Below are 23869 nucleotides of genomic sequence, written 5' to 3'. Positions count from 1 at the left end.
ACAGTTCGTCAAGTAAGTTCCAGACAGATCTTGAAGTGTCCAGCATATTAGTTTTATCTCTTTATTCATTAGTATGTATTTAGAGTTATTCTTTGAGATCTTGTAATTGGGAAAAAGGGTTTTGAGTGTTTTATGTATTGGGGTGTGAGAGTTCGTGAGGATTCTCGTTTTTATAATATTGTATTGTAAGAGTGCAATGTGTGAGCTTCTAGGGTGAAGCCGAATAAGCTTCTGGTGAGAGGCCGAGTGTAGGCACTTTGGGAGTGCTGAGTGAATCTAAGTTTGGGACTTAGATTGGGTAAGATAGGGTCTTATCGTGTAGCAAGTTTAGTCAGGAACTTGTGAGTAAAGGTCTGTCACTTAATAGGTTTGTAACTTGGTGTTTGCCCTATTATAGTGGATTGGTTTGGCTTGAAATCCCTTGGAGGGTCGAGATTTTACTTCCAGTTGGGCCCTGGATGGTTTCCTCGTAAAATCCGCTTTGCATTGTCTAAGTTCCTAACAGCAATCAGTTTTATATTCCGCGAAAAGTAGGCACTAGGAACATACTACAATTCACCCCCCGTCTTGTAGTATATCATCCGAAATAACACAATTCATAGAAATCACACTCATATTTGATATGCTTGATTTCTTTCATGCAATTATGAATGTTGTCATTCACTTATTGCATAGGTTTAGTTATAATTACTTTGCAAACCCTAGCATCTTCATTATCCACCATTTCCATAATAAGATGATAAAATTTTGAGAGTGTTAATGGATTACATGTGATTCAGGATTTATTGTCCAAGCAATGGCTCCCACTCATTTTCATGATTTGAGACCTTCTACTTGACAACCTACAATCATCAATGTTCAACAACGAACTTTTCCATTTAACTTCTATCTTATTATTGCCTTTAAGGAAACAATATTCTCAACATATGTTTTAGTAGACTCTCCGATGATGCCTTGCATGGATTTCACTCCAAACGACTCACAATGATTTGGAATACTCAAATCACTTACGATCATGGAAATTTATCTTAAATTTCCGCACATTATACATGGATGCATATCCATGTTACCATTCTCAAGCCACGACACTTCTTGCCTCGTGCTTATAAATGGCTTCCTTGCTAAGGATCTAATCCTTGTTAAGGTTTGTGCTTGCAACTTCAAAAATCAAGTTGTGTTTGTTTCCATGCGTCAAGAACTCATCCAACTACTTATTTAAGTGCTATGGATGTTCTTGACTATAATCTAATGATCTAATACTTAGATTAATGTCGACTGGTATTATATACGTACTTCACATGCTCTAAGTAAGTCGTCTGACGATTCCATATCATAGCTTTACATGATGGATTTAATTCTAGAATGATTCTCAATCCATGTGACATTTAGCTCATTTAGTTACACTGAGTCTTGCCAAAATGTTCGCTATGTGATATGGTTGAAAGTCTCTTACTAGAGTCTTTCTTGGTTGACTTAATATTTAGCCTAGCTTATACTTAGTTCAAACATTTACTTAGCTTCATACATTTATGGGTCGAAAGCCTTTCAAAGTCCTTCATGTTTAACATGGTAAATTCCGTTACTCATTTAAACATTTAATTAAAGTCTATACCATACACTACTACAAAAACACCCTACGAAGTTTCCCTTTTGGAGTCGCCTCAAATTAACAAGTGATGTGTAAAGTTTTAGAGTCGCCTCTTACAAAGCATGTGACACATAAAGCTTGATAAAAAACACCTAAAATAAAATTAAAAGGCATATGCAACACCTACTCTATAACAAGCGATACGTATACTATACACATCCCATCTTTCATCATGTGTGACTCATAAAGTATTACTTTACAAGTCGCCTCTAATTCTACATTATTATAGGCGACACCTTTGGTCCTTTGCCAAGTTAAGAAAGCAGCTTAAAACAAAAACCCTAGAATCCTCATTCATTTATTCATTCATTCATTCCCTTGTCTTTTTTTGTTTCATCCTCGCCTCCCTCATTCATTCCCTTGGTGTTTTTGTTCCTTCCTCTCATCGCCTCTCACCGACAATGACTACCACCTTCTACTTGTCTCCATTGTCAGCCACGGATTTATTTCTCTTCTTCAATCTCTCATTCCTCTTTCTCACCTCAAAAGGATCAACAAAGGAGGAGAGACAAAATCCCTTACAACTTTCGTGTTTTCTCTCACTAATTCATCATTTCATCTTCACTTTCTTTCTCCTTTTCGACTACGACGACGACTTTCTTCCATTTCTGGTGATTTTCCCCTTTTTTTGGTATTAATTTGTCAATTTCTAGGTTTTTTTAGTTTTTTATTTTTTGTGATTTTTTTCGATTTTTTAGTTGAATTTGCTGATTGTATTGTGATTTTTTGTATTAGATGAGTTTTTGTTTGATCGGTTTGTTTGATTTTTGAATTTTGGTTTCGTTAATGGTGTATGATGAACAAAAATTTATGAATTTTTAATTAGTTTTGTGATTTTGGTGAAAATTTAGGTTACTTGAGTATGTGTTACAATCGTTAGTTGTGGCAGTTGAGGTAGATATGTCGTGGTTGATCTTGCAGCTGAATAATGGATTTGGTGGCTAAATGTAAGGTATACATTTTTCGCCGTCTTTGTGTATTTGACACTATATATTGTTTTATGTGATTGAAATTGATTGATTTTTATAAGATTGTAATATTTAATGGCAAAGTGACAGTAAGATTGTTGTTTTTTTATGCTTGTATAGCATTTCTTAGCAGTCTTTTATGGTTAGAAATGCCGAGAAATCTCGCATTATGTTGTTGATGATTGTCCATGACTGGTGCACTTAAGTATAAATGGGTTGGTGCATTGAAATGTATTTAATTTTTCATATTTGGTGGCATGAGGGGTTATGAGAGGTGGGGAGCATATCAAGCTGCCTAGTTTTGTAGTTTATTCATTATTAGCTTGTTTTTCTATCGTATCCCTTTATTGTAATGTTGCCAGAATATATACAGGGAGCTAATGTAGAGAATGTGATTTGGCCTCTTGGTGAAGGGCTTATTGTTTGGGTATTATAGGGAGCTAATTTTCATTCCTAAAGGTAGGGCAATTGCACAAAATGTACAATTGTATTAAAATTTAGTTTAGGGAGTTTGAATTTATCATGTTTCACATGAGTTGTGAAGTTGCTTGAATAGTAGTATAGTAGTGTGCCATTGTCTTATAATTTTGGTCTTTTAGAAAGGGAACATTGTAGATTTCGCATTGGAATAAAGCCTCTTTAATGGACGTTCTTTGGTATGCTTTTGTATGTGTGTGTGTGTCTGTTTGTTTTGACAATAACATTGGAATAATGCCTATTTTTTCTTGTAAAAAGTTATTGTTCTTCTAGTTGGTTGTTGGGAAATTGGCTTCTAGAGAATTGAATGTGACACTACTATAGCATCTCCTATGAGTCCTTGAATTGAAATTGGTTGTTGGGAAATTGGTTTTCAGAGAATTGAAATGCAATAATTATAAGATAGGTGGAGGTTGTTGTTTAAGATTTCACTTGATCACTTGATGATCACTTGTAGTAATTATAATGTCTTTCCTTATCTTTGTGATACTTGTTTAATTTACAAGAAGGAAAGTATGAAGAATTTCTGAATTTTATGTTAAGCTTTGGAGGAAGAAGGATTTTATTGTTTTTATTGCTTCTATATGGACTTGGCTGCATAAGCAAATATTTACCTCAATGTATGACATTCTTGGGGTTTACGTAACCACATATTTAATAATAATATTGAAGATGAATTAATTTAGTTCATAATGAGTCATTAATTTTTCTATTGCTGAGAAGTGTAATTTTTTTTTAAGTTTATTTTATGACAGGGCAAATCACAAGGTGAGCATGAAGCAAGTAGGAGACTTAAAGACTCAGATTCTCATTGAGATTGAAAGCTTTGATAGTTAAGTGATCAGATTCTGTATATAGGTGAATGTTCATATTTTTATGGCAGATTCCTAGAAGTTTTACCATTTAAGTTTTTGAAAGCCTATTAGCTCAAATGGTAGAGCAATGTGCTATTGCACATAGATGTAGGTTCAAGTCCTACATAGGTTTTAATTATATACAGTAGCAAGCTAAGTGTGAATTTAATGAGGAAAAAAACAGTATTTTGTGCATCGCCATTGAATAATTACAATTTTCGTAAAGTTACTTTACGCGTCGCCTCTTTACAAGAAGGGGACTCATAAAAATACCTAATGTGTCGCCTATAATGAAAAAGATACTCATAAATCTACCTAATGTGTCACCTGTAATGAAAAAGGTGACTTATAAAACTACCTAATGCATCACTTGTAATGAAAAAGGCAACTCATAAACCAACCTAACAAGTCACCTGTAATTAAAAAGGCGATTCATAAACCAACCTAATGCGTCACATGTGATGAAAAAGGCAACTCACAAACCAACCTAACGCATCACGTTATAGGCGACAAGTAAGGGGGTACCCTATTGTGTCGGTGCCTGTAGTGTCGCCCTTGAAGCGATGCGTAAGATGGTTTAGAGGCGACTCGATAGGGATTTTTTGTAGTAGTGATAGAACTTAATTCCCAACATGTACTAAGTATCGTCTTTAGCTTGGTCCATTGTCGAAAATACTTTCAAATCTAAGCATTTAGCATTTGATAGTTGTTTCACAATAGAGTTCGTAAACTTCTCGTTGGACCTTTACTTTTGCTCCCACTAAACTTCTTGTTCATCAGAATCTCTATGTTTCTCCATAAGTCCATCCTCTTATTAACTTTATGAGAAAACACGTTCCAATTCCTTCATGCAATGCTTCCTTTAATCCCATGACGGATTCCATGTGCTTGCTTTCAGATCTAGCATTATTTAGATTTTCAAAACCCTTAGACTATTCCGTAGTCACTTCCAAGATCCTATTTTGGGAAGGCGGTTTTGGTATCTATTTTGCCATATTTCATATGTGCAATTTTGCTAGATCAATCACGAAAAGACTTAAGCATTCCGATTGGTGAATAGGTTTTTATTAAAATCAACTCCTTGAAATTAATTATATCCTTTTCAACCAATCTAGCTATGTATGAAAATACATTTCCACATTTGTTAGTTTTCTCCTTGAAAACTTATTTGCAATTGATGGATCTTTCATCCTTCATGCAAATTAATCAAGTTTCGAACATGATTTTCAAACATGGAGTCTATTTCGGATTTTAATGGCCTCTACCCATCAATCGGAATTTGGATTTGTCGTAGCTATCTTACAAGACATTATTCCTTTGCTTGTAAGTCTTAGGTTTATTTCTAACTTAATAGAAAATTTATAGGATTCAATCCAAGCCTTTGGTGAATTCTATACCTATACGGGGTAATTGCATCAAACACTGAGTTTTAAGGCGCTTTCAAAGCCCTTTTATCATGTTGATCTTACTCCAACATTTTTAATGTTTTGTGAGTAATGAATTCTCTTTTAAGGCACTTGTAAAGTCCTTTTGAGTATTCTTGATCAAGAATTCTCATGAAGTCCTTTAAGGTCTTCCGAGATTCTCAGTTCTAGTTTGTTGCTAAGCTCGATGGTCATCGAGTTCATTTTCCTCCCACTTGTCGTTTTGGAAACGTGTTACTTTCCAGAAAGACACCACTTAGAGCAACAAACATTATGTTCTCAATTAGGATGTGGAGGTAATGCCCGTAGTCTCACTTGAATGCTTACAAAGAGACATGTATATTGTCTTTGGGTAAAAGTTCGTTGTGAAAAAAACAGTTAGCTCCCACTGAGCCACTTAGCTCCCACTGAGACTAAGAGCCTTAGACATATACTTGAAAAGACTTTTAGAAGTTATTTCTATCCATAACTGAATATGGCGTCCTTTCTTAGCTTCGACATATTGTTTAGTGTAACATTAGTCATTTGTGCAAATCTTTAAGAACTTTATAGGAAGGGTTGTGAACATCATCATTTGAGTCATTTTCCAATGACATCAAGGTCTCCGTGAGGACACACTATGTTCTTTGTGGAGTTCTTTATGAAAATTTCCATTCATAACTTTGAGATGGTCACGCTTGGTTCAAGCAAACATTGCTCGATCTAATCTAGAAGTTTTGATATCTTGCCAAGTCGATTCAGTACTTCACTGGACTCTTGAGCTACTCAGGTCAAGTTTGTTCACATTTGATGAATATAGCCATATCCTTTCAAATTCTTTGTGAAACGTTGAAGTAATTGATTCCTCTTTAGCCTTCGGAGTCAATTGTCTATACCAAGAACAATAGCTCTCTGCTTTGTCGGTTTCAACAACTAAGACTTGCTTGTCTTAGAATGATTCCAAATCGAGCAACTATCAAGAGCCTATCTAATAGAATCTTGAGTACGTTCTTGTTGATATGACATTGCTAAAGATGTTTGGAACGCAAATCAAGCCCATGACTTGAACTTAGTGAGTTAATCATGTTAGGGAAATGTTTGTTTATAATCAAGCATTCTTGACTCAACGCTTGGATAACCATGCCATTCAAATAAATCTCGCAACTATTGCTCATTACTTTGAATGTGAGTCTTTCCGTGTGTAAACGGATCAATTGCTGATTATGGAACATAATAACCATTATTTGTTCCAGCCTTTGGCTTAAAAGGTCTTTAAACAAAACATACGACCTTACGACTGATGTAGCTCTTCTTGCTTCATTCTAAGCTTGTAAGTCGATAACTTAGCTTAACTTCAATAGTTTGAGGTCACTATCATAGTGGAACACTCAAGCAGTATCCGATACTTGTGAAGATAACGAATTACTCAGTTAACTACAATAACATGAACTCATGAGTTGAAATGGAATCTAATTCCTTTTCTTTGTTCCTTCTTTCCTATATTTCTTATCATACAATATCTCATAATCTTACTTTAAGAATTATTTCTTTAAGTACTTTGACTCTTATACTTTGTTAGGCATAATCAAGCACCTAGTGCGCCGTAAAACAAAGTTCCATCTTTTCCATTAATTCTTACTCAAATTACTACATCAATGAGTCCTACTCAATTATGAATGATGCGAAAAGATACATTGGTTGTCAAACATTGACAATCTTGAGTTTGCAACTCAATACCTCATGTTTTATCAAAACTACCTAGTATTTTGAATACATGATGTCCAACCGTTCTTTCGGACTTGGTTATAAAAGTCATTTATGAGAATTGTATTTTAGAAATGCATTTCCTGTCTTTGAGAACTATTCTCAAGGATTTCCTTTACCAATCATGGAAAACAATATTATTTGATTTAGAATACTATAAATATAAGTGCAAAGTATAACCATTTATCAAGAACATAATAAGTTTGAAATTTAATAGCATTCATGCAAACTTCAATCTTATTAAACGTCTTATTTACGCATAAAAATTGTCCCTATTTGGCAAAAATAAGGCGATTCCAAGATCCGAAGAAACAAAGAGTGGTTAAGCATGCTTTGGCTTGTCTTAACACTCAATCTTCTAAGGTAAGCATTGCCTTGCAAATGGCTCTAAGCCACTCTTGGTTAGATAATCGTCGCATCTAATGCATCTTTCACGATGTATCTCTTTTGCCACGGTATGTGAGGACTCCTCACTCATACCGATGAGTTCAACCAAAACCAACGTGCACACCCGGTGTGCCTTATGAGCCTTGGAGAAGTGATGGCACCTTGCTTTGGCGTAGCCTACCATCACCCTCGTTCGGTTGGTAAGTGTTGTTTTGAAAAGGCAAGTTTGACTCAATATTATTAGGGACCTAGGATTTCTATGTTGGTTGATTTAAGTGAACTTAACTAATCATCGCAACATAAAGAAAACCTAAACATGCATCTAACAAATAATTCACATGTATATATAAGCATAAAATATAAAGCGAAATTATAGATGCATATTGGCAACTAGCATGACCCCTTGAATTCTTCAAGTCTTCAAAAGGTCTTCATTTGCAATTCAAGGCTTTGTCTTCCAAGATACGCCGTCTTCAAGACTTAACCAAACTATGCAAATACTAGTGTCTACGACTAGGAATAATCTAAATATTAAGGTCCAAAAATACTTAACGGTGCGTAGACCGTATTTAGATTTACAAAAATACATAACGGCACGTAGTCCGTATTTTCTATCCTAATCGGGTCCCACTAGTTGCCATTTCATGAAACCTATGAGAGAGAATATACATTCCATTCATCCATTCACTATTTGTGAATGGCCCATGCAATTTACAATATCAAACAAGTAAAAAACATTTAAACAACGCGCGCACTAGTAACTAATCTAGGTGGTTAATCCGATTAACACGCCTAATTAAAACTAGTCAAAGTTGTTTAACCGATTATGTATTTGACGCCATTAATAATTGAAGCTCCCACTAAATTCCGCATTTCCCTTAATTAATCCAATTGATTAAGTCGGTAGCACCCAAACTTGTCAAAATAAAATTTTGTCAATGCCGCTCAAAACCGAGGCCTAGCCTCCCAAAATTTTAATTAAAATAAACAAAATTAATTAAAATAAATAAAACGGCAAAGTAAGCAAATATTAAGCCAACCGCATTTCAAATGGCTTTCGCTTTAAGCGTTTTGCCAAAGAAACTCGAATAATTGCGGCTCGTGCAAACCAAGCACACTACGACCATTCGCCTCACCGCACCAAGCATTTACACACACAAAAGCTCCGAACACACGGCCCGCGGCAAGCAGCCTTGAGCTGCTGCCACTGCCGCACGCACGCGCACACACAGCCATGGCTGCTGCTGCGTGGCTGCTGTGGCCGTGTGCTGCTGCCGCGCATATGGCCGCACGCAAGGCGGGGCAGCCACCTTGGCATCCACATGCGGGCTGCTATGCAGCCTGGCTAGCCAAGTGTGGTTCTTTGCCTCGTTTTGGGTGCCATGGCCTCGGGATTTGATCCCATTTCGCGAGACATAATTAATTAATTCTAAATTAATTTTAGAACTAACTTAATGAGCAAAAATGAAATTTTTTTTAAACAAGTCCAACTTAATAAAATTTCAAAGTGCAAATAACCAAAATAATTCCAAGAACCATTCTTAATTAAATTGGTTTAGCTTGGTGCAATAACAAAGTTGAGGCAATTTCTCACTTTTAATTTAATCAATTTAAATTAAACTTGAGAATTTGACAAAGTAAGGGGAAGTTGGAAAAATATGAAATTTAATGTTCAAATGAAAATTCCAACATCTAAATTTTGTGAATCCTTGAAAATTATATCTTCCAACATGAAGATAACCAAATTTCTATCACAAAAATTGAAACTTTATGTTTCCAATCAACTCAAAATGATTAAAACAACAAAGTTTAACACAAAATAACATGGAATTTAGTGGTTTTTAAAGTTTCAATCACTTATCACAAATAAAGATTGATCTTTAACACTTAGGAAGCCTCAAAACAAAAATGTTCACACTAAAAAGCAATTAGTTTGCAATTATGTGAAAATAAATCAACCTTTAAGCATCAAATACTACCAAGTAAGTGTGCTTTAAGGGGACTTTAAAATGCAGAAAATAATGCAAATAATCAACCACATAATCAACAAGTTATGCCATTAATTTCAAGGTTAGAAAAGACTTAAAAATTTTCGTCAAAAACTAAAAATCCCTCGAAAAAGGTATTTCTGGTCAGAATTTGGCTAAAATCACAGCCCCAAGGGGTAAAAACCTTTCCAGAACACCTTTTCCACCAGAAATTCACTATTTTTGGGCGAAAATCTAGGTTCTGGGCCAAATTCGACATTGAAAATGGGATTAAAATAAATAAAACCGAGCTTCTAATCTAATCAGCAACTTAAACCAGAAAAATAAGCCAAAATAAACCTTGAAAAACATGATTATAAAAATAAACGAGCGGGGCTCCGATACCGCTGTTGGGGTTTGGTGAGTCCGACTCACCGCGGAAACGACCCCGACCAAAGGAACCACTCGTAATTAATAAAACCATAAAGCATAAATAAACACGAGAAAAGGAAGAACGAATCATACCCTTGAAACGAGCTTCGCCCTCACAAAACGGGCTCTTACTTGAAAGCCATGAGCATCGTAAATGTCGTGCCTCCAACGGTATCCACCCACAAAGGACGAACACGACTTTTTAGGTCCGCTATCTTGGAGTTAGCAAGGTCCGACCAAAACCCAAGTGTTAATGGAGTTTAAGAGTTTTTCCAAAAATATGGAATGCTCTTTCTAACTCCCACTCAAGCACTTTACTCCAAATCCCAAGGTTGGTATTTATAAAGGAAAGTATGAGTGGGAATTTCTATCCCATCAATGTGGGATTCATGAAATTCCACAAATTAAATTAAAGCTAAATTAAATTAAATATATAAGCAAATAATAAATCAACAAGTGTCCTAGTCATATGTAAAGAGGAGTATGGACCACTTGGAGAGGAGGGGACCATACTTGCTCCCCACTTCTTCCTCTCCTTGTGACCCTTGTCCACACCAAAAAGCAAGCATACTTACTAGCTTCCCCTTTCTACCCGACCTAGGCCCACGGCCCAGCTAGCCTCGCACCGTGCGGGCTGCTAGCTGCTGCCAGCTCGGCCCAGCACGCCCACGCACATTAGTGCGGGATGCTGATGCCGAGGGCGCTGCTAGCTAGCCACGCACATGTGCGGGCTGCTAGCAGCACCGCACGCCAGCACGCCACGCACTGCTTCCGGGCTGATGGCCGTGCTGTGCTAGCATGCCTCGCACATGGTGCGGGCTGCTAGCCACGCCTTGCTAGCATGTCTCGCACATGGTGCGGGCTGCTAGCTCGGCTAATCCCCTAGCACTCAGGATTCCGATGCTAGGGGTATTTTGGTCATTGTTGATTTATTACTAATTTTTCGTCTCGTCTTTTTATTATTTTTGACTCGATTTCCGACGCTCGGTTTCGACGCTCTAAGCTCGAATTTCCGACGTCTAAATATTTAACACTCGGGCGACGAATTAATTTCTTCCGAATTAATTCGTCGAGTCGGTTCGTATATTTTGCTTGGTTGTGACCCGAAGGGTTCAGTCAAGATTAAGTTGTAATATTAATTATATTAATATTACTGATCGGAAGCGACCTCCACCCAGGCATTCCGATCACTTGACCTTACTGAATATATTAGCTTTCTAATAATTCTGAACCCGCCATCAGAATAATACACTTGTTCGAAAGACACCATTCCTTTCATGGTCGGGTTTAACGGTTGGGTAGGGGGTATGGGCGAGGTTGGGTGGTGTGGTGCGATGGTCGGTGGTCTGTTGGACTAGCCGACTGGGCTGCGAGGTTGGGTGGTGTGGTGCAGTGGTGGGTGGTTTGCTGGACTAGGCGGCGATCTTGGGTGGCTTGGTACGGTGGTGGGGTATGTTGGACCAAGCGGCAAGGTTGGGTGGTGCGGTGAGGTGGTGGGTGGTTTGCTGGACTAGACGGCGATGTTGGGTGGCTTGGTACAGTGATGGGGTCTGTTGGACCAAGCAGCGAGGTTGGGTGGTGTGGTGCGGTGGTGAGAGGTTCTGCTGGACCAAGCAAGGTTGGGTCAGGTAGTGGTGTGGTGGTGTTGATTAAGTGCTGGTCTGATTATAGGTGGTGATAATGGTGGAGTTTCCATTGAAGAGGTTAGGGGTGGTGATAATGGTGGAGTTGCCATTGAAGATGTTAGGGAAGAGAGATTAAAGAAATTAAAAAAAAAAAAAAACCAACTTGTTAAACAAGTTATGGGTAAAAGGGATCATTTTGAGCAAATGGGGGTTAAAGGTGGGATTGTTTTGGGATTTCGAAAAGGTGTGATTGTTTTGAGCAGATTACCCAAAGGTGGGATTATTAGTTTCCATTTTTCCAATAATTTATTCAAAGATTTAATGAGAAACTATTATAAATTATAAACAAATAATGAATAAATAAATAATAAAGAATGAACCTATCTATTCAATTACAAGTGTTAAAAAAAATAAGTCGGAGCATTGCTCGGGCCACACACTAGTTATTTATTTAATACAAAGTCTCCCTAATTAATTTTATGCAATAGTATGTATTTGAGCTAAACTTCAAAAAACAAAGAAATCCATATATATACAAGCTTAATTTTACAATTCGGTTTCCGGATTGGATTGGATCCAATTAGGATCAATCTGATCCACTTCGAAAATTTGAATTTTTAAAAAATCTCAATCCGATACGATCCGATTTAAAGTTTAGATTCGATCCGAATTGATAATTTAGTTTAGATAATATTGGATTTCGTTTTTAATCCAAATTATGGACACCCCTAAATATAGTGGCATTTTCGCACTTATGAGCATTAGAGTGAAATATTTTAATATTATTATATTGTTATGGTGATGTGGCAATTAAACTGGAGTTTTCAAACGTTTAACAATGGTTTGAGACCCTGTTTCTATCCCCGTTCTAAAATCCCACTTTATAAAAATCACGAACTCCCTCCTCTTCTCTTAGATGATGTATTAGAATTCCACTAAATTGGAGCGCCGAGCGATAGAGAAAGCGTACAACATACTGAGGGTTGTGATGTCTGAATTCGCCACTCCACTGATTTGGAGCTTCTTTGCTAGCGTGATCCTTTAGAAACCATAGCCATACATTGCTCGGTTGCCGCCGCCACCTGCTCAAACCTTGGACACCGTAGCTATAGCTTGCTGATTCACAACCACCAACTCCAATTCGCTGCCACCAACACCAAATTGTAGCTGTAAATCTAAATAGAATTCGAAGCGCTGAGCGTTACAACTAGGAAGAGATGAAGTTCTCGAACGAAGAAACAAACAAAACAACAAGTTTTCCTATGTGTAGAAATGTAAGGTTTGACGGATGTTAGTCAAATGTTAGTATCATATTATGAATACCCCCAAATTTTTACGACATTTTACCCTTACTTTAATTATTAAAATGGCCTTTTCAACACCATATAAACAAATCGCACGGAGTTCATCTAGGAGGCTGCCCAATTAATATAGCATATTAACAAAATATGTCAATATAGTGGCAAAGTTGCAATTTTGATAGGTTGCAGCTATTATTTTATTATTCCTCTATGTATGTGCTGAGATGGCAGATAACGTAAGTTAAAGTGTGTTTTCAATTCCGTTAGGCCTGAAATTTCGGATTGTAATACAAAATCGAACCCCGTTCTGTAAAAGTGTTTCTTCTTCCTCTCTCAGCTATTGTTTTAGGGCTTTAGCAAACTGGAGTGACTTCGAAAGCTCTGGTGGATTTGAATAGTTGCAGCATCGAACATCCAATCAAACATCCAATTCAATTAACTCAATGTCCGGTACCAACTACATAAACAAAACTAATATAAATAAACATCCAATTACCACAAACAATCAACAAATTCTTTAACTACAAACGATCGCATATGCAATATCACCAGCAACAGATTACATTATTATCAGCTTCAAAAAAAGTAAAACCCTTAGCTTAACAATTCACCCTCGCCGCAACGCCCAATCAGTCCACAAAACCGTAATTTGTTAACATCAGAAGTCGAATTTAGGTTACTCTACCACAATTGATGCTTTATTAACTAGAGGTTATGAGAATCGTTCTGCTGAGGCTAATGAGGAGAGGTTTTGGGGCTGCTTAACGGGACTGCTTGCAATGGAGGAGTTAACAGGACTGCTTGCAATGGAGGACTTAACGGGACCTCTACAATACGGAATGTGTTGGCGTAACCGGACTGCTTGCAATGGAGGAGTTAACGTCAGTTTGTTGCTTGTTAAAGGTCTAGAGGCTACTTTACACATATACCCTTACTAACGACGGGGAAATGTTGATATACTACGTATTTTCTCTTCATCTAGTATGACATGTTACTTGAGAAAATACTTGTTAATACTACCTCCATTTGTCTAATCGTTACAAATAATATGTAACGGAATTAGTATGTCATATTAAGTTATTAACAAGTTCCGTTTATATGGGGTTAGAAAGGTCATTTCAGTTATTAACAGCTCCGGTAAGAATAATTGGTACGCCGTGCCTCTTTCAACGAGTTTTCTACTACAGCTAGTCAGCTACACCTTCTTTTCTTCAGAAAACCGTTCCAACCTCAAAGCAAAAATGCCGACCGAAAAAACGCCAATGGAGGAGAAAGCAAAGCGTCAGTTCTTCCCATCCATGGATTCTCGAATGCAGCGCTACAAATTTGTTTGGAGAGTTTTAATGGTTGTCAACTTAGGTTTTGGAGGTCACTTTCTTTCTTTCTCTTCCCTTTATTGCATTTTTTTTTTGCTATTAATCTCAACTCTGCTCTAATTTGCTGATTTTGTACTACATTTTTTCAATTCCATTGCTTAATTTCTTGTTATTTCTTCTGATTATTGCAATTTTAATCGCATTTTTCTTGCCCCAATTTGGATAATTGTATTTTTAGTGCCCGAGATACTTCGAAATGGGTAATGGAATCAGAAAGAGGATTCTGTTTATAATTTATACGTAGTTTTATTAGGGTTTTCTGGTGTTTAGTGTGATTTTCTTGGGTTTAGGGAAACATGGGAATGAGATTTTTATAGTGGGTTTGTATTAGAAGGGTTTAATTTGCTACATTGATGAACTGAAGAACTGTAAAAGAGGGGGGAATAGGAAATTTAGGGTATGGGTTGAATTTGAAGTTAAATAGTTTAGAATGTTTATGAATCTGAGGAATGGGTTAATCTCATTTTGTCTTCAAGATTACTTTTGAACCAGATGGGGTGTGAATCTTTAACATGAATGTTTAATAGCGAGAATTCTAATGTTCTTTGATTCAGCGGCTGGGTAGTTATAGCTAGAATTAATACGATTTGCATCGATGAGTGTATTGACTTCATAATCTAATGGTGAAGGCTGGAGAGTTGATTTTATCGGCAGAAACTTTTATGTAAACACTGGTGTTATGTTATTGCTGAGTTCTATAAGGATAATTCTGTTTTATGTATGGTAGAGATGAAAAGGATGCAAGATTGAGGTAGTCGATTATTACTAGGCATGCATTTGTGGATAATGTGCAGGGGAATGTGAAAACCTGAGCTGAGTCATTACTCAACATTAATTAGCATTTTTGTTACTACTTCAATTGACGAGTATTATAGATTGATGACCAATGTTGTTGAAGTCAAGAATCTTGCATTTTCAACTTCTACATAAGGCTGAGGGATAGGGAAAGATGAAAATTTGATTGCTCAACTTTTGTTGCTTGTTAATTTGTTGCTCGTGAGTTGATCACATAAGCCTTAACTGCTTTTGATTTTCATGCTGGTTAAAGAGCTTGCAAGCAGGGTTATAAGTCCTTACAAATTGTGAGAGTAAAATTTGGTTGAAGTCTTTAAAGAGCTACCTAACATGGTTAGCTTTTTATAATGCTTGTAATATTGTGTTGTGACAGCTTTATCTTGTTCTAGCTGTCCACTGATGAACTTGCCTGGCTATATAGTAGTTTGATGATCCTCTATGACTTGATTTTGATTTAATATATGACTTGTAACCGTTGTAAGTGTCATCAACGATTTCTGCTTCACATAACTTATAGGAGCAGTTGTGTCACCAATGTTTTTTTACAGCATCTACAAGTATAGATGTTGAGAAGATAGTCTTACCTGTCCATTCAAGATGTTTCTTCTTTGATCCAATACCTTTGCCCATTTCTAAGATCTTTATTGATGAATACAGTAGTTTAAACTGATTTGATTTGGTCATTCTTTTATCTGGAGATTCTGGACCAAAGTACTCGTACCTGGCTTGTGGATATTGAGATAAATGGCATTCAAAACAAGCAGTTTAGACTGCCACTATTGCTTAGTCCTTGTCCAAAAAGCAGTTTGCACTTTAATAAATTAACATCATAGATCAGACAATTCCTATCTGATTCCAATTCCTGGAAATATTATTTTTGCCTATTTCCAGCCCTCATTGCCCTTGCTCCCCTTCTTTTTTGGTGCATGTTATGTTTGGTGCAATTATGAAAGAATTCATTTGTGAAGTGAATTCATCAAGTTATGCTTTGAACTATGAGTTTGATCAATTGTCACTTATAAGACAAACCCAACGGTGCAGCTTATATCTTTGGAATGTCAAAAAAGAAAGATGGAAGTTCGAAAAGTGAAAAGCATGAAGAAGCTCCGCCTCCTGCTACAAGTGCACCAACAGTCACTTCTGTGGAGAAGCCAGAATATGCAACAGCAACCCCAACTGCAGAGCTTGCACTTCCTGCACAGACAAGTGAACCGGCAGTTAATTTTTATGGGCAGCCAATTGTACCAGCAACACCAGCTGCAGTGGATGTACTTTCTACTGATGAAAGTGTGGAGCCAGAATATCCACCTGTTACCCCGATTGCAGAGCTTGTGAAGGTGCATGAGCCAATTACTGAGGATCAGCAACGAGAGATCTTCAAGTGGATACTGGATGAGAAAAGAAAGGTCAAACCCAGGAATAGAGATGAAAAGAAGCAAATAGATGAAGAAAAGGCCATGCTCAAGCAGTTTATACGAGGAAAATCAAACCCTTCCCTTTAGCCTCCTCCTTGAGAGACCGTCACATTTATTCTTTGAACCTGATTTTTTGGATCCTGCAACATGTCTAACTTCAGGAGATAGTATCTCAGAGATGTGAGCCAGTTTTTTTGGGTGCTCCATTTAGTGTTTTGAGGGCTCTCTTAGGGGTAAATATACATGAAATCATGCCTACACTTTTGAGAAGGAATTGACTGCGCTTTAGATCTAGCGTATTTTTACACTGAAAATCTGGTCATTTGTAAGATGGAAAAATACTCAACTGATGAAGCTCATGGAAAGAACATTCAATATCATGAAAGCTGTGTACAGCTCGGCTATAGGGCTTGTGCTGAGTTTGATGATTATGAAGTTTTCTTCATATGTTGTTCCCTCCATGTTTGGTGACTGACATTCATCAGATTCCCTTATTATTTTTTGAAATCCTGAAGTTTAACTTAAGGAAAGAGAGTTAAATTACATGACCAACCTGTCAACATTTCCCTTTATACCTGTCTTATAGATTGGTTCCTTCATCGTACCCTAAAACCCTAATTTGACATTAAGCACATAAACTTGTCGGCGTTTGAAGGAATGAAAATTCACCAAATGCCTTTAAAGTTTCAATTGACACTTGCATGTGTTGTTTGGTGACTGACATTCATCAGATTCCCTTATTATTTTTTTGAAATCTTGAAGTTTAACTTAAGGAAAGAGAGTTAAATTACATGACCAACCTGTCAACATTTCCCTTTATGCCCGTCTTATAGATTGGTTCCTTCATCGTACCCTAAAACCCTAATTTGACATTAAGCAGATAAACTTGTCGGCGCTTGAAGGAATGAAAATTCACCAAATGCCTTTAAGGTTTCAATTGACACTTGCATGTGTTGTTTGGTGACTGACATTCATCAGATTCCCTTATTATTTTTTGAAATCCTGAAGTTTAACTTAAGGAAAGAGAGTTAAATTACATGACCAACCTGTCAACATTTCCCTTTATACCTGTCTTATAGATTGGTTCCTTCATCGTACCCTAAAACCCTAATTTGACATTAAGCAGATAAACTTGTCGGTGTTTGAAGGAATGAAAATTCACCAAATGCCTTTAAGGTTTCAGTTGACACTTGCATGTGTTGTTTGAGAAGGTTAGGTTTCAAGAAACTTGCAATAAAAAACAAATTGGTTACAGAAATCTACAAGAAAACTCTTGACAGATGAATTATGTTGTGATTACATATGAATGTCTTCTATCGTGACTTAAATGCAGTATGTTGTATGCAGCCCATACAGCTATAGGAGGGTTGTACATCTATGGTTATTAGTCACCATGCTGCAGTGATAGTAGTCCATGACAGGCGTCCTCGGCTCAAACAATTGAGCACCATTACATGTGTTTATATGGAGATGGTTCTGTTAGGTGAAATTTTGGACATAGATAATTTTTAGGGTTCGCATTGGCTTCACTGTTATCCTAGTTGTAGAAAGAGCTTTAGATAAAACGCTTTGGAAACAATAATTGAAAGATTTTAAATCACAACTAAATAATTACAATGATGAAGCAAGCAATAATCAGTCATCACCCACTAAACTTTTGTTTAATTGAACCACACAATTGTTTGAATTTATAATCTCGGTCAGGATTTTATTTTACAATTTTTTAAAATTATACCATCAAAATGACAATCAGTTCCGAACAGAGAGATTATAATAGACACTAAGATAACCTGCCGGGCAGCCATTAGGACATTCAGGAGTATGACTTCACAGTTTATTCAACTTTCTTTTTGCTTGAATGGCCTTAATGTATCCTCTTTTGCAGGAACTTATTGAACCAGAGAGCAGAAAGTTTAGGGTATCATTTTAGCCCGTCTTTGTAGTCCACATAGTTGATCCCAAATCGGACAGTAGAACCGGAGTACCATTCAAAGTTGTCCAACAATGACCAAGCAAAATAGCCCTTCACATTAACACCTTCCCTACAATCCAAAATCACTGCAATCAATCACTAGATTCTATAAGAACAAGTAGGTGCCAATGCAATTATTATCTTTGAGGGAACTATCAGTAATGATAATAATTGCATTGGTACCTATGTAAGGCCTAAGGGATTCCTTTGTTCTTTTATGAGTTAAGCCTAGAGCTGAACATAGGAAAACCACACTTTGAGCTGGAAAAAAGTTGGCCTCAGTCTAGACCGAACATAACACCCCTCAAAAAATGGATAGATTGAGATTGAATCTAGTTAAACTCGTGATTTCGTGAACTCTAAAGAGTTGGATGAAGAGTGAACGATTCTACAAGTATCATTTATCAGAAAATTAAACATGTTCGCTGTAGAATGAAATCATCTATGTCCCTCTATCAAGAAATAATTCAAATCACTTACTTAATTGCAAGATTTAAGAAAGCAAGATGATCATGGTGGTATTGCACCCTCATTTTATCACTAAGTGCTTCCTCAAGTGACAAACTGTTATTGTTAGCCTCGTCAACACCTGCAAAAAGAGGAGGCTGACAGTTTTGAGTATGATCATTTAAATTTCTGCCTCACACTTGAGTTATAGAGAAAAAAAAGGGTGCAATATAATAGTGCTCAACCCACCATTCTCTGTTATATAAACCAAAGGGTTGTTATATTTTCTCTTCACATACAGCAAAAGATCTCGAATTCCTCGTGGATAAACATACAGCCAATCTGAACCAGCCTGCAGAATGAGAAGGGCAAAATGAACAATGTTACGGAGTACTACCCTTTAAGTCAAGGAAACAACCCTTTTGGGGGGCATCCCGGACCAAGAACTGGGATCAGGTATGATACTTTAGATTTAAGCGAAAGACATGTATAATTCATAAATAAGAAATTTCGAGTTACTGAGGAATCACTCGTATACCTTTGGACCAATTAGAATTCCATTTCGCTTCACTGCAAGAAAACAACCCATATTACTCGTAGTAAAAAGTAAAAACCAGGAAAAGCTTCGTGATTACTTAGCAATTGCTGAAAAATGTAACGAGTTTTTCTTGATTTATGTAGGAGTTACATCAGAACATTCTGTAAGACTATAAACATACCTGTTTGTCTGACAATAGGATCAGTAATGTAAGAGGGTTTTGCCTGCTTCAGGTCAGGAGAATAAGCTGCATAATTAGCAGTGTAATAATTCAAACCCAGAAAATCAAAGGATCCATTCACCATCCTAGACTGCTCGGCAGAAAATTTAGGCAACCGGACTTTTACAAGGGACTGCATGGTATGTGGATATTCACCTTTCGTGATTGGATCCATAAACCTGTATGCAACCTTTCCAATATGAGATCCCATTTCTATGCTCGAACAAAGATAGATTTAAAATGTCCTGGTATGATATATAATAGAACAAGATCAAAATTGAAATGGGTGCTAGAGAATGTAGATTCAGCGAAGGATCCAAGTTTTAATCGACACACAGCTCACCATCCAAACATGAAGTCGAGTGATCTCATTGCTGCAAACTGATGGCGTTGTACTTCAAACAGTGGAACAAACCAAGTTGCCACTAGAGTAATACCGATTACACCCTTTTGAGAAACCTATGATCATAACAGGGTAATCAGATAACAGGTCAGAGAATTTTTCTTTGATCATGTGACAAAATGTTGTTGATCATGCTAAGATACATTATTTTGAAGCGATTTAAAAATGCAAGGACAGTTAGATAGTTATACAAGTCCAATAAGCTGAAATGCAAAATAAAAAGTGCTACTGATCAATCAAGTCATTTATGAAATTGCACAACTAAAAAAGTTATGACTTACAGGACATATTTAATGTAAAGTTGGCTTATATAATTCAAGCAAGTATAGAGCAGTAAAAATTTATAAACCTGATATTTACGCCTATACAAATCCACTGCTGCTGCATGAGCAAGAAGTTGGTGATGAGTAACCAAGTACGGTTCAGTAGATGAATCTCCACCAGTACAGTTAAGCTGTTGCCATTTTGAACATCGTCCAGGAGCCAAAATCCCATACGCATACCCACCATTACTATAGGTCCAAGGTTCATTTAATGTAATCCAATGCTTCACTTTGTTACCAAATTCCCTGAAGCAAACATTTGCATAATCCCTAAAATCATCCCTGCAAGATTGTGACAAGGATTGAAATTTTCGTTCTTTAAATGTTGAATTTCTTAGCTAATGTATGGGAAAAGCTGAACATATATGGCTTGGGCATAGGTATATAAAATCCGATCCTTTTTGTCTGTAAGTTGTCCAAAGGTAGAAATCAATCATGCCTGGCCACTCAGAAAATAACTTACACGATATAAGGACTGAGGAAACCACCATACTCGTCTTCCAATGCTTGTGGGAGATCCCAATGGAAGAGAGTCACATAGGGCTTTATACCTACCAATACAAAAAATATAATCAGCAGCATTGCAAAAAAGATCAGCTTACTAATTACAGCACGAGAAAATTGAGAAAGCTTTGAAAAAAGATTGAGGTATGAATTCTTTCACCATTCGCTATTAGCTCATCAATAAGGTTGTGATAGTATGCTAATCCTTTCTGGTTCACGCCTCTGCGTGATTTTCCATCTGTTCAGTCATCAGATTATGCAGTTCAGAATGAAAAATCTGTAGGATTGTATGATATACATGATTTGGAAATCAAATCAAGAAAAGGGTGTGATACATTACGTACAAGGTAATATCCGTGACCAAGAAATTGAAAATCTATAGGCATCTAATCCCATTTGCTTCAGGATTTTTACATCCTCCTACAAAATAGCCATTTGCTTCATGATGTTAACACATTTATTAATAGCCATTTGCTTCATTATCTAAGTTGAGCAACACTCGAAGCTACCTTATAGCGATGGTATGAGTCTATAGCCACATCACCGTTACTTCGATCTTTGATCTTATCTACACAAGGAACATACATTAATCAACAACATTTTAGATTACATAGGATTTTACACAAAGCATTCTTCTTTTGTCTTCTAGTTAACAAATAAAGACCAGGACAACAATTCAACTATGCTAATAACTAAACAAAACATGTACTACCTCCGTTACAGGTTATGTGCAACGATTTGACATAAAACAGAGAGGGGAAATGTCTAATCGTTGCATATAACCTGTAACAGAGGTAGTATAAAGATTGGATCGATGTAGAACAAAAGCAATCGAATGCTAAAAAGGGACACAACATAAAACCTGGAAATTTATGAGTGAAAGTATCCCATATACTCAGGCCTTTACCATCTAAATGAGCTGCACCTTCATACTGTTAAAGAAAAACAGGTCTCAAACACAATTATTGTTTATCTTTCAACATTTTCCACAATGTAATAAGTTTTCATGACATTCATACTGTTTATAGAGAAAGAGATGTAGCTCTAACTCACCTGATACGACGATGAAGCACTCCCGAAAACAAAACCTGCAGGAAAACTGCTCCGATTGAGTGCACCAATCCCATAATCGGCTCGAATGACATCGATTTCAGGGGCACCATTGGAGTGTCCAAGCATAAAAAGGACGAGTACCAGTAGTTGGACAAGGAAAACATGTGTTTGAACATCTACTCTCATGATTATACACTTGAATTAATGCCTAAGTTTTTATTCCCTTGTTAATGTTGCCTTCTTATACAGTTATGTGCATGCAGTAAAAGTTGAACATTATCAAACTAATGTTACAAAAAAACATTTGTTACTTGCATTATTGAAAATGCATATACCACATTATTTATAACAAACTTTTTTCCAATAACGTAAGTATCTCAGTAATTCTGTTGAAAATCTCTTGAAATGATCCCCTTTTAATTGCTAAAGAACATATGAGAAGTCCCCATTTACTGTTGTACATTGTAAGTTGTAACCTTTCGTACATTATGAATGACAGGCTAATAATTGGCATTTTGAAGTAAACTATTGATGTATTTTACGCGTTTCGGAAAAAAAAAACGTAAAAGGGTACTATATTGACCTTTTAGTGTATATAGTTATATGCTACGTTATTAACGTTGTATATATGAATTTAGTTGTCACATTTTATGATCTTAATATAAAGGATATTGCTAACGAACGCCCCGAAGCGTTAGATAAGGATAAATTATATTGGTTGAAATGGTATTAAGTTAGGAATTCATGACAAAATCACGCGTCGTTCGGTGTAATTAATGTTAATTTTATTCTAATATTTGCACTTTAATTCTCTTATCTAACGCCCCGGGGGCGCTCATTAGCTTTTGCCTAATATAAATCACACTAATTTTGAATAAAGACAGTATATAAAATTAATTAATGCGAGCTTTCATATTTTGATGTACCAATTTAATTGTTAATGTAAAGAATAAATTATATTGACCTTTTTTAGTGTATATACTACTCGTACGTTATATATTAATTGTCACATTCTATGATCTTAATATAAATCACACTAATTTTGAACAAAGACAGTATATAAAATTAATTAATGCCAGCTATCATATTTTGATGGACCAAATTAATTGTTAATGTAAAGAATAAATTTTCATATGCACTACTTCCTCCGTTTTTATTATTTGACCCGCTTTGACTTTTACAATATTCACCACCCCTCCTTTGACCGTCTTTTGTGAATAATATGTAAGGAAAAATATATTCATGTAAAATGTTTTTGGATTCTTCTCAATAAGTAATATCATTATATATAACTTATATAATTTTTACTTATGGGGAATTTAAGTTATTGATCGTTAAAGTTTTACATTGACAAGCGTGATAAAAAAAATAGGTCAAGTAAAAAAGAACAGAGGAAATATTAACGTATTCTATAGTAGTCCGTACTCCGTACATCATATTTGTGACGTTATTTAAAGGGTATATTGTTATTAACGTTATTAAAAGATATATTAAGGGGCCAAATTTATTTCTTGTTGCTCTTTGATTACTTAAAATATGAGAGGACCAAATTCCAAATAAATTAATTGTTAATTTGTGACGTTAATAATGTGTACATATAACTCTGTATTACCATTGTTCTAATTTAGCTGTCACATCTTAGTTTAGATCACACTATCAACATAACAATTAATTTTAGATAAAGACATTATATAATATTGTAATGTAAACCAATAAAAAACAAACAAGTGTTGTGTCAGAATGACAAGAGTAACCTATTTTAACAAGTTTGGTGCCTGAATTTAAATCACTATATTAATACATAATTTGTCTTAATTAAAACGTTACATTTACACATCATATATAGATTTAGGGTTAAATGAAAAGTTTATTATAATGAGAAGGATTATATGTGCATAAACTAAATGTAAAAAAAAAAGATGATAAGGGAATTCAAACACCCAACCTTTTCTAAGAAAGAGAGTTACTTAACCATTTAAGTCAATCATAAGTTATGT

The 23869-nt window shown here is 36.0% G+C and overlaps 2 protein-coding genes and 1 long non-coding RNA gene across 4 annotated transcripts; 2 read left to right on the top strand and 1 right to left on the bottom strand.

Annotated features, from left to right (window-relative positions):
- Positions 1–1718: 1718 nt before the first annotated feature.
- On the top strand, positions 1719–4148 carry LOC110712960. 2 transcript variants are annotated; one of them, XR_002509741.1, is made up of 3 exons: positions 1719–2259; positions 2500–2600; positions 3834–4148. It is a non-coding gene; the product is annotated as an uncharacterized LOC110712960 (long non-coding RNA). The 2 variants fall into 2 exon arrangements; XR_002509740.1 differs by having other exon boundaries at positions 1730–2259; positions 3849–4148.
- A 9695-nt stretch (positions 4149–13843) lies between these two features.
- LOC110712920 lies at positions 13844–16955 on the top strand. Its single transcript, XM_021891385.1, has 2 exons — positions 13844–14194; positions 16039–16955. The coding sequence occupies exons 1-2, from the start codon at positions 14068–14070 to the stop codon at positions 16497–16499; spliced, it is 588 nt and encodes a 195-aa protein (XP_021747077.1). The 5' UTR covers positions 13844–14067; the 3' UTR covers positions 16500–16955.
- A 1096-nt stretch (positions 16956–18051) lies between these two features.
- Positions 18052–22259, bottom strand: LOC110712919 (beta-glucosidase 12-like). Its single transcript, XM_021891383.1, has 13 exons — positions 21873–22259; positions 21682–21751; positions 21329–21387; positions 21164–21239; positions 20980–21057; positions 20779–20866; positions 20342–20597; positions 19933–20048; positions 19551–19768; positions 19370–19401; positions 19081–19183; positions 18865–18973; positions 18052–18454 (listed from the first exon to the last, which is right to left on the bottom strand). Exons 1-13 carry the CDS (start codon positions 22056–22058, stop codon positions 18334–18336), a joined length of 1512 nt encoding a protein of 503 aa, XP_021747075.1. The 5' UTR covers positions 22059–22259; the 3' UTR covers positions 18052–18333.
- Between the last annotated feature and the right edge of the window lie 1610 nt (positions 22260–23869).

Source organism: Chenopodium quinoa, unplaced genomic scaffold (genome assembly GCF_001683475.1).
Source record: "Chenopodium quinoa cultivar QQ74 unplaced genomic scaffold, ASM168347v1, whole genome shotgun sequence".
NCBI lineage: Eukaryota > Viridiplantae > Streptophyta > Magnoliopsida > Caryophyllales > Amaranthaceae > Chenopodium > Chenopodium quinoa.
This window is presented reverse-complemented; position numbering and strand designations above follow the sequence as displayed.

What these genes read in the sequence shown, in the direction of transcription:
- LOC110712920 (XM_021891385.1), top strand. Translation starts at nt 14,068, where the DNA reads ATGCCGACCGAAAAAACGCCAATGGAGGAGAAAGCAAAGCGTCAGTTC. An exon ending in TGTCAACTTAGGTTTTGGAG is followed by an intron (nt 14,195 to 16,038) that starts GTCACTTTCTTT and finishes CCAACGGTGCAG; the next exon opens with CTTATATCTTTGGAATGTCA.
- LOC110712919 (XM_021891383.1), bottom strand. Translation starts at nt 22,058, where the DNA reads ATGAGAGTAGATGTTCAAACACATGTTTTCCTTGTCCAACTACTGGTA. An exon ending in TGATGAGCTAATAGCGAATG is followed by an intron (nt 20,867 to 20,979) that starts GTGAAAGAATTC and finishes TTGTATTGGTAG; the next exon opens with GTATAAAGCCCTATGTGACT. An exon ending in GGTTTATATAACAGAGAATG is followed by an intron (nt 18,974 to 19,080) that starts GTGGGTTGAGCA and finishes CTCTTTTTGCAG; the next exon opens with GTGTTGACGAGGCTAACAAT.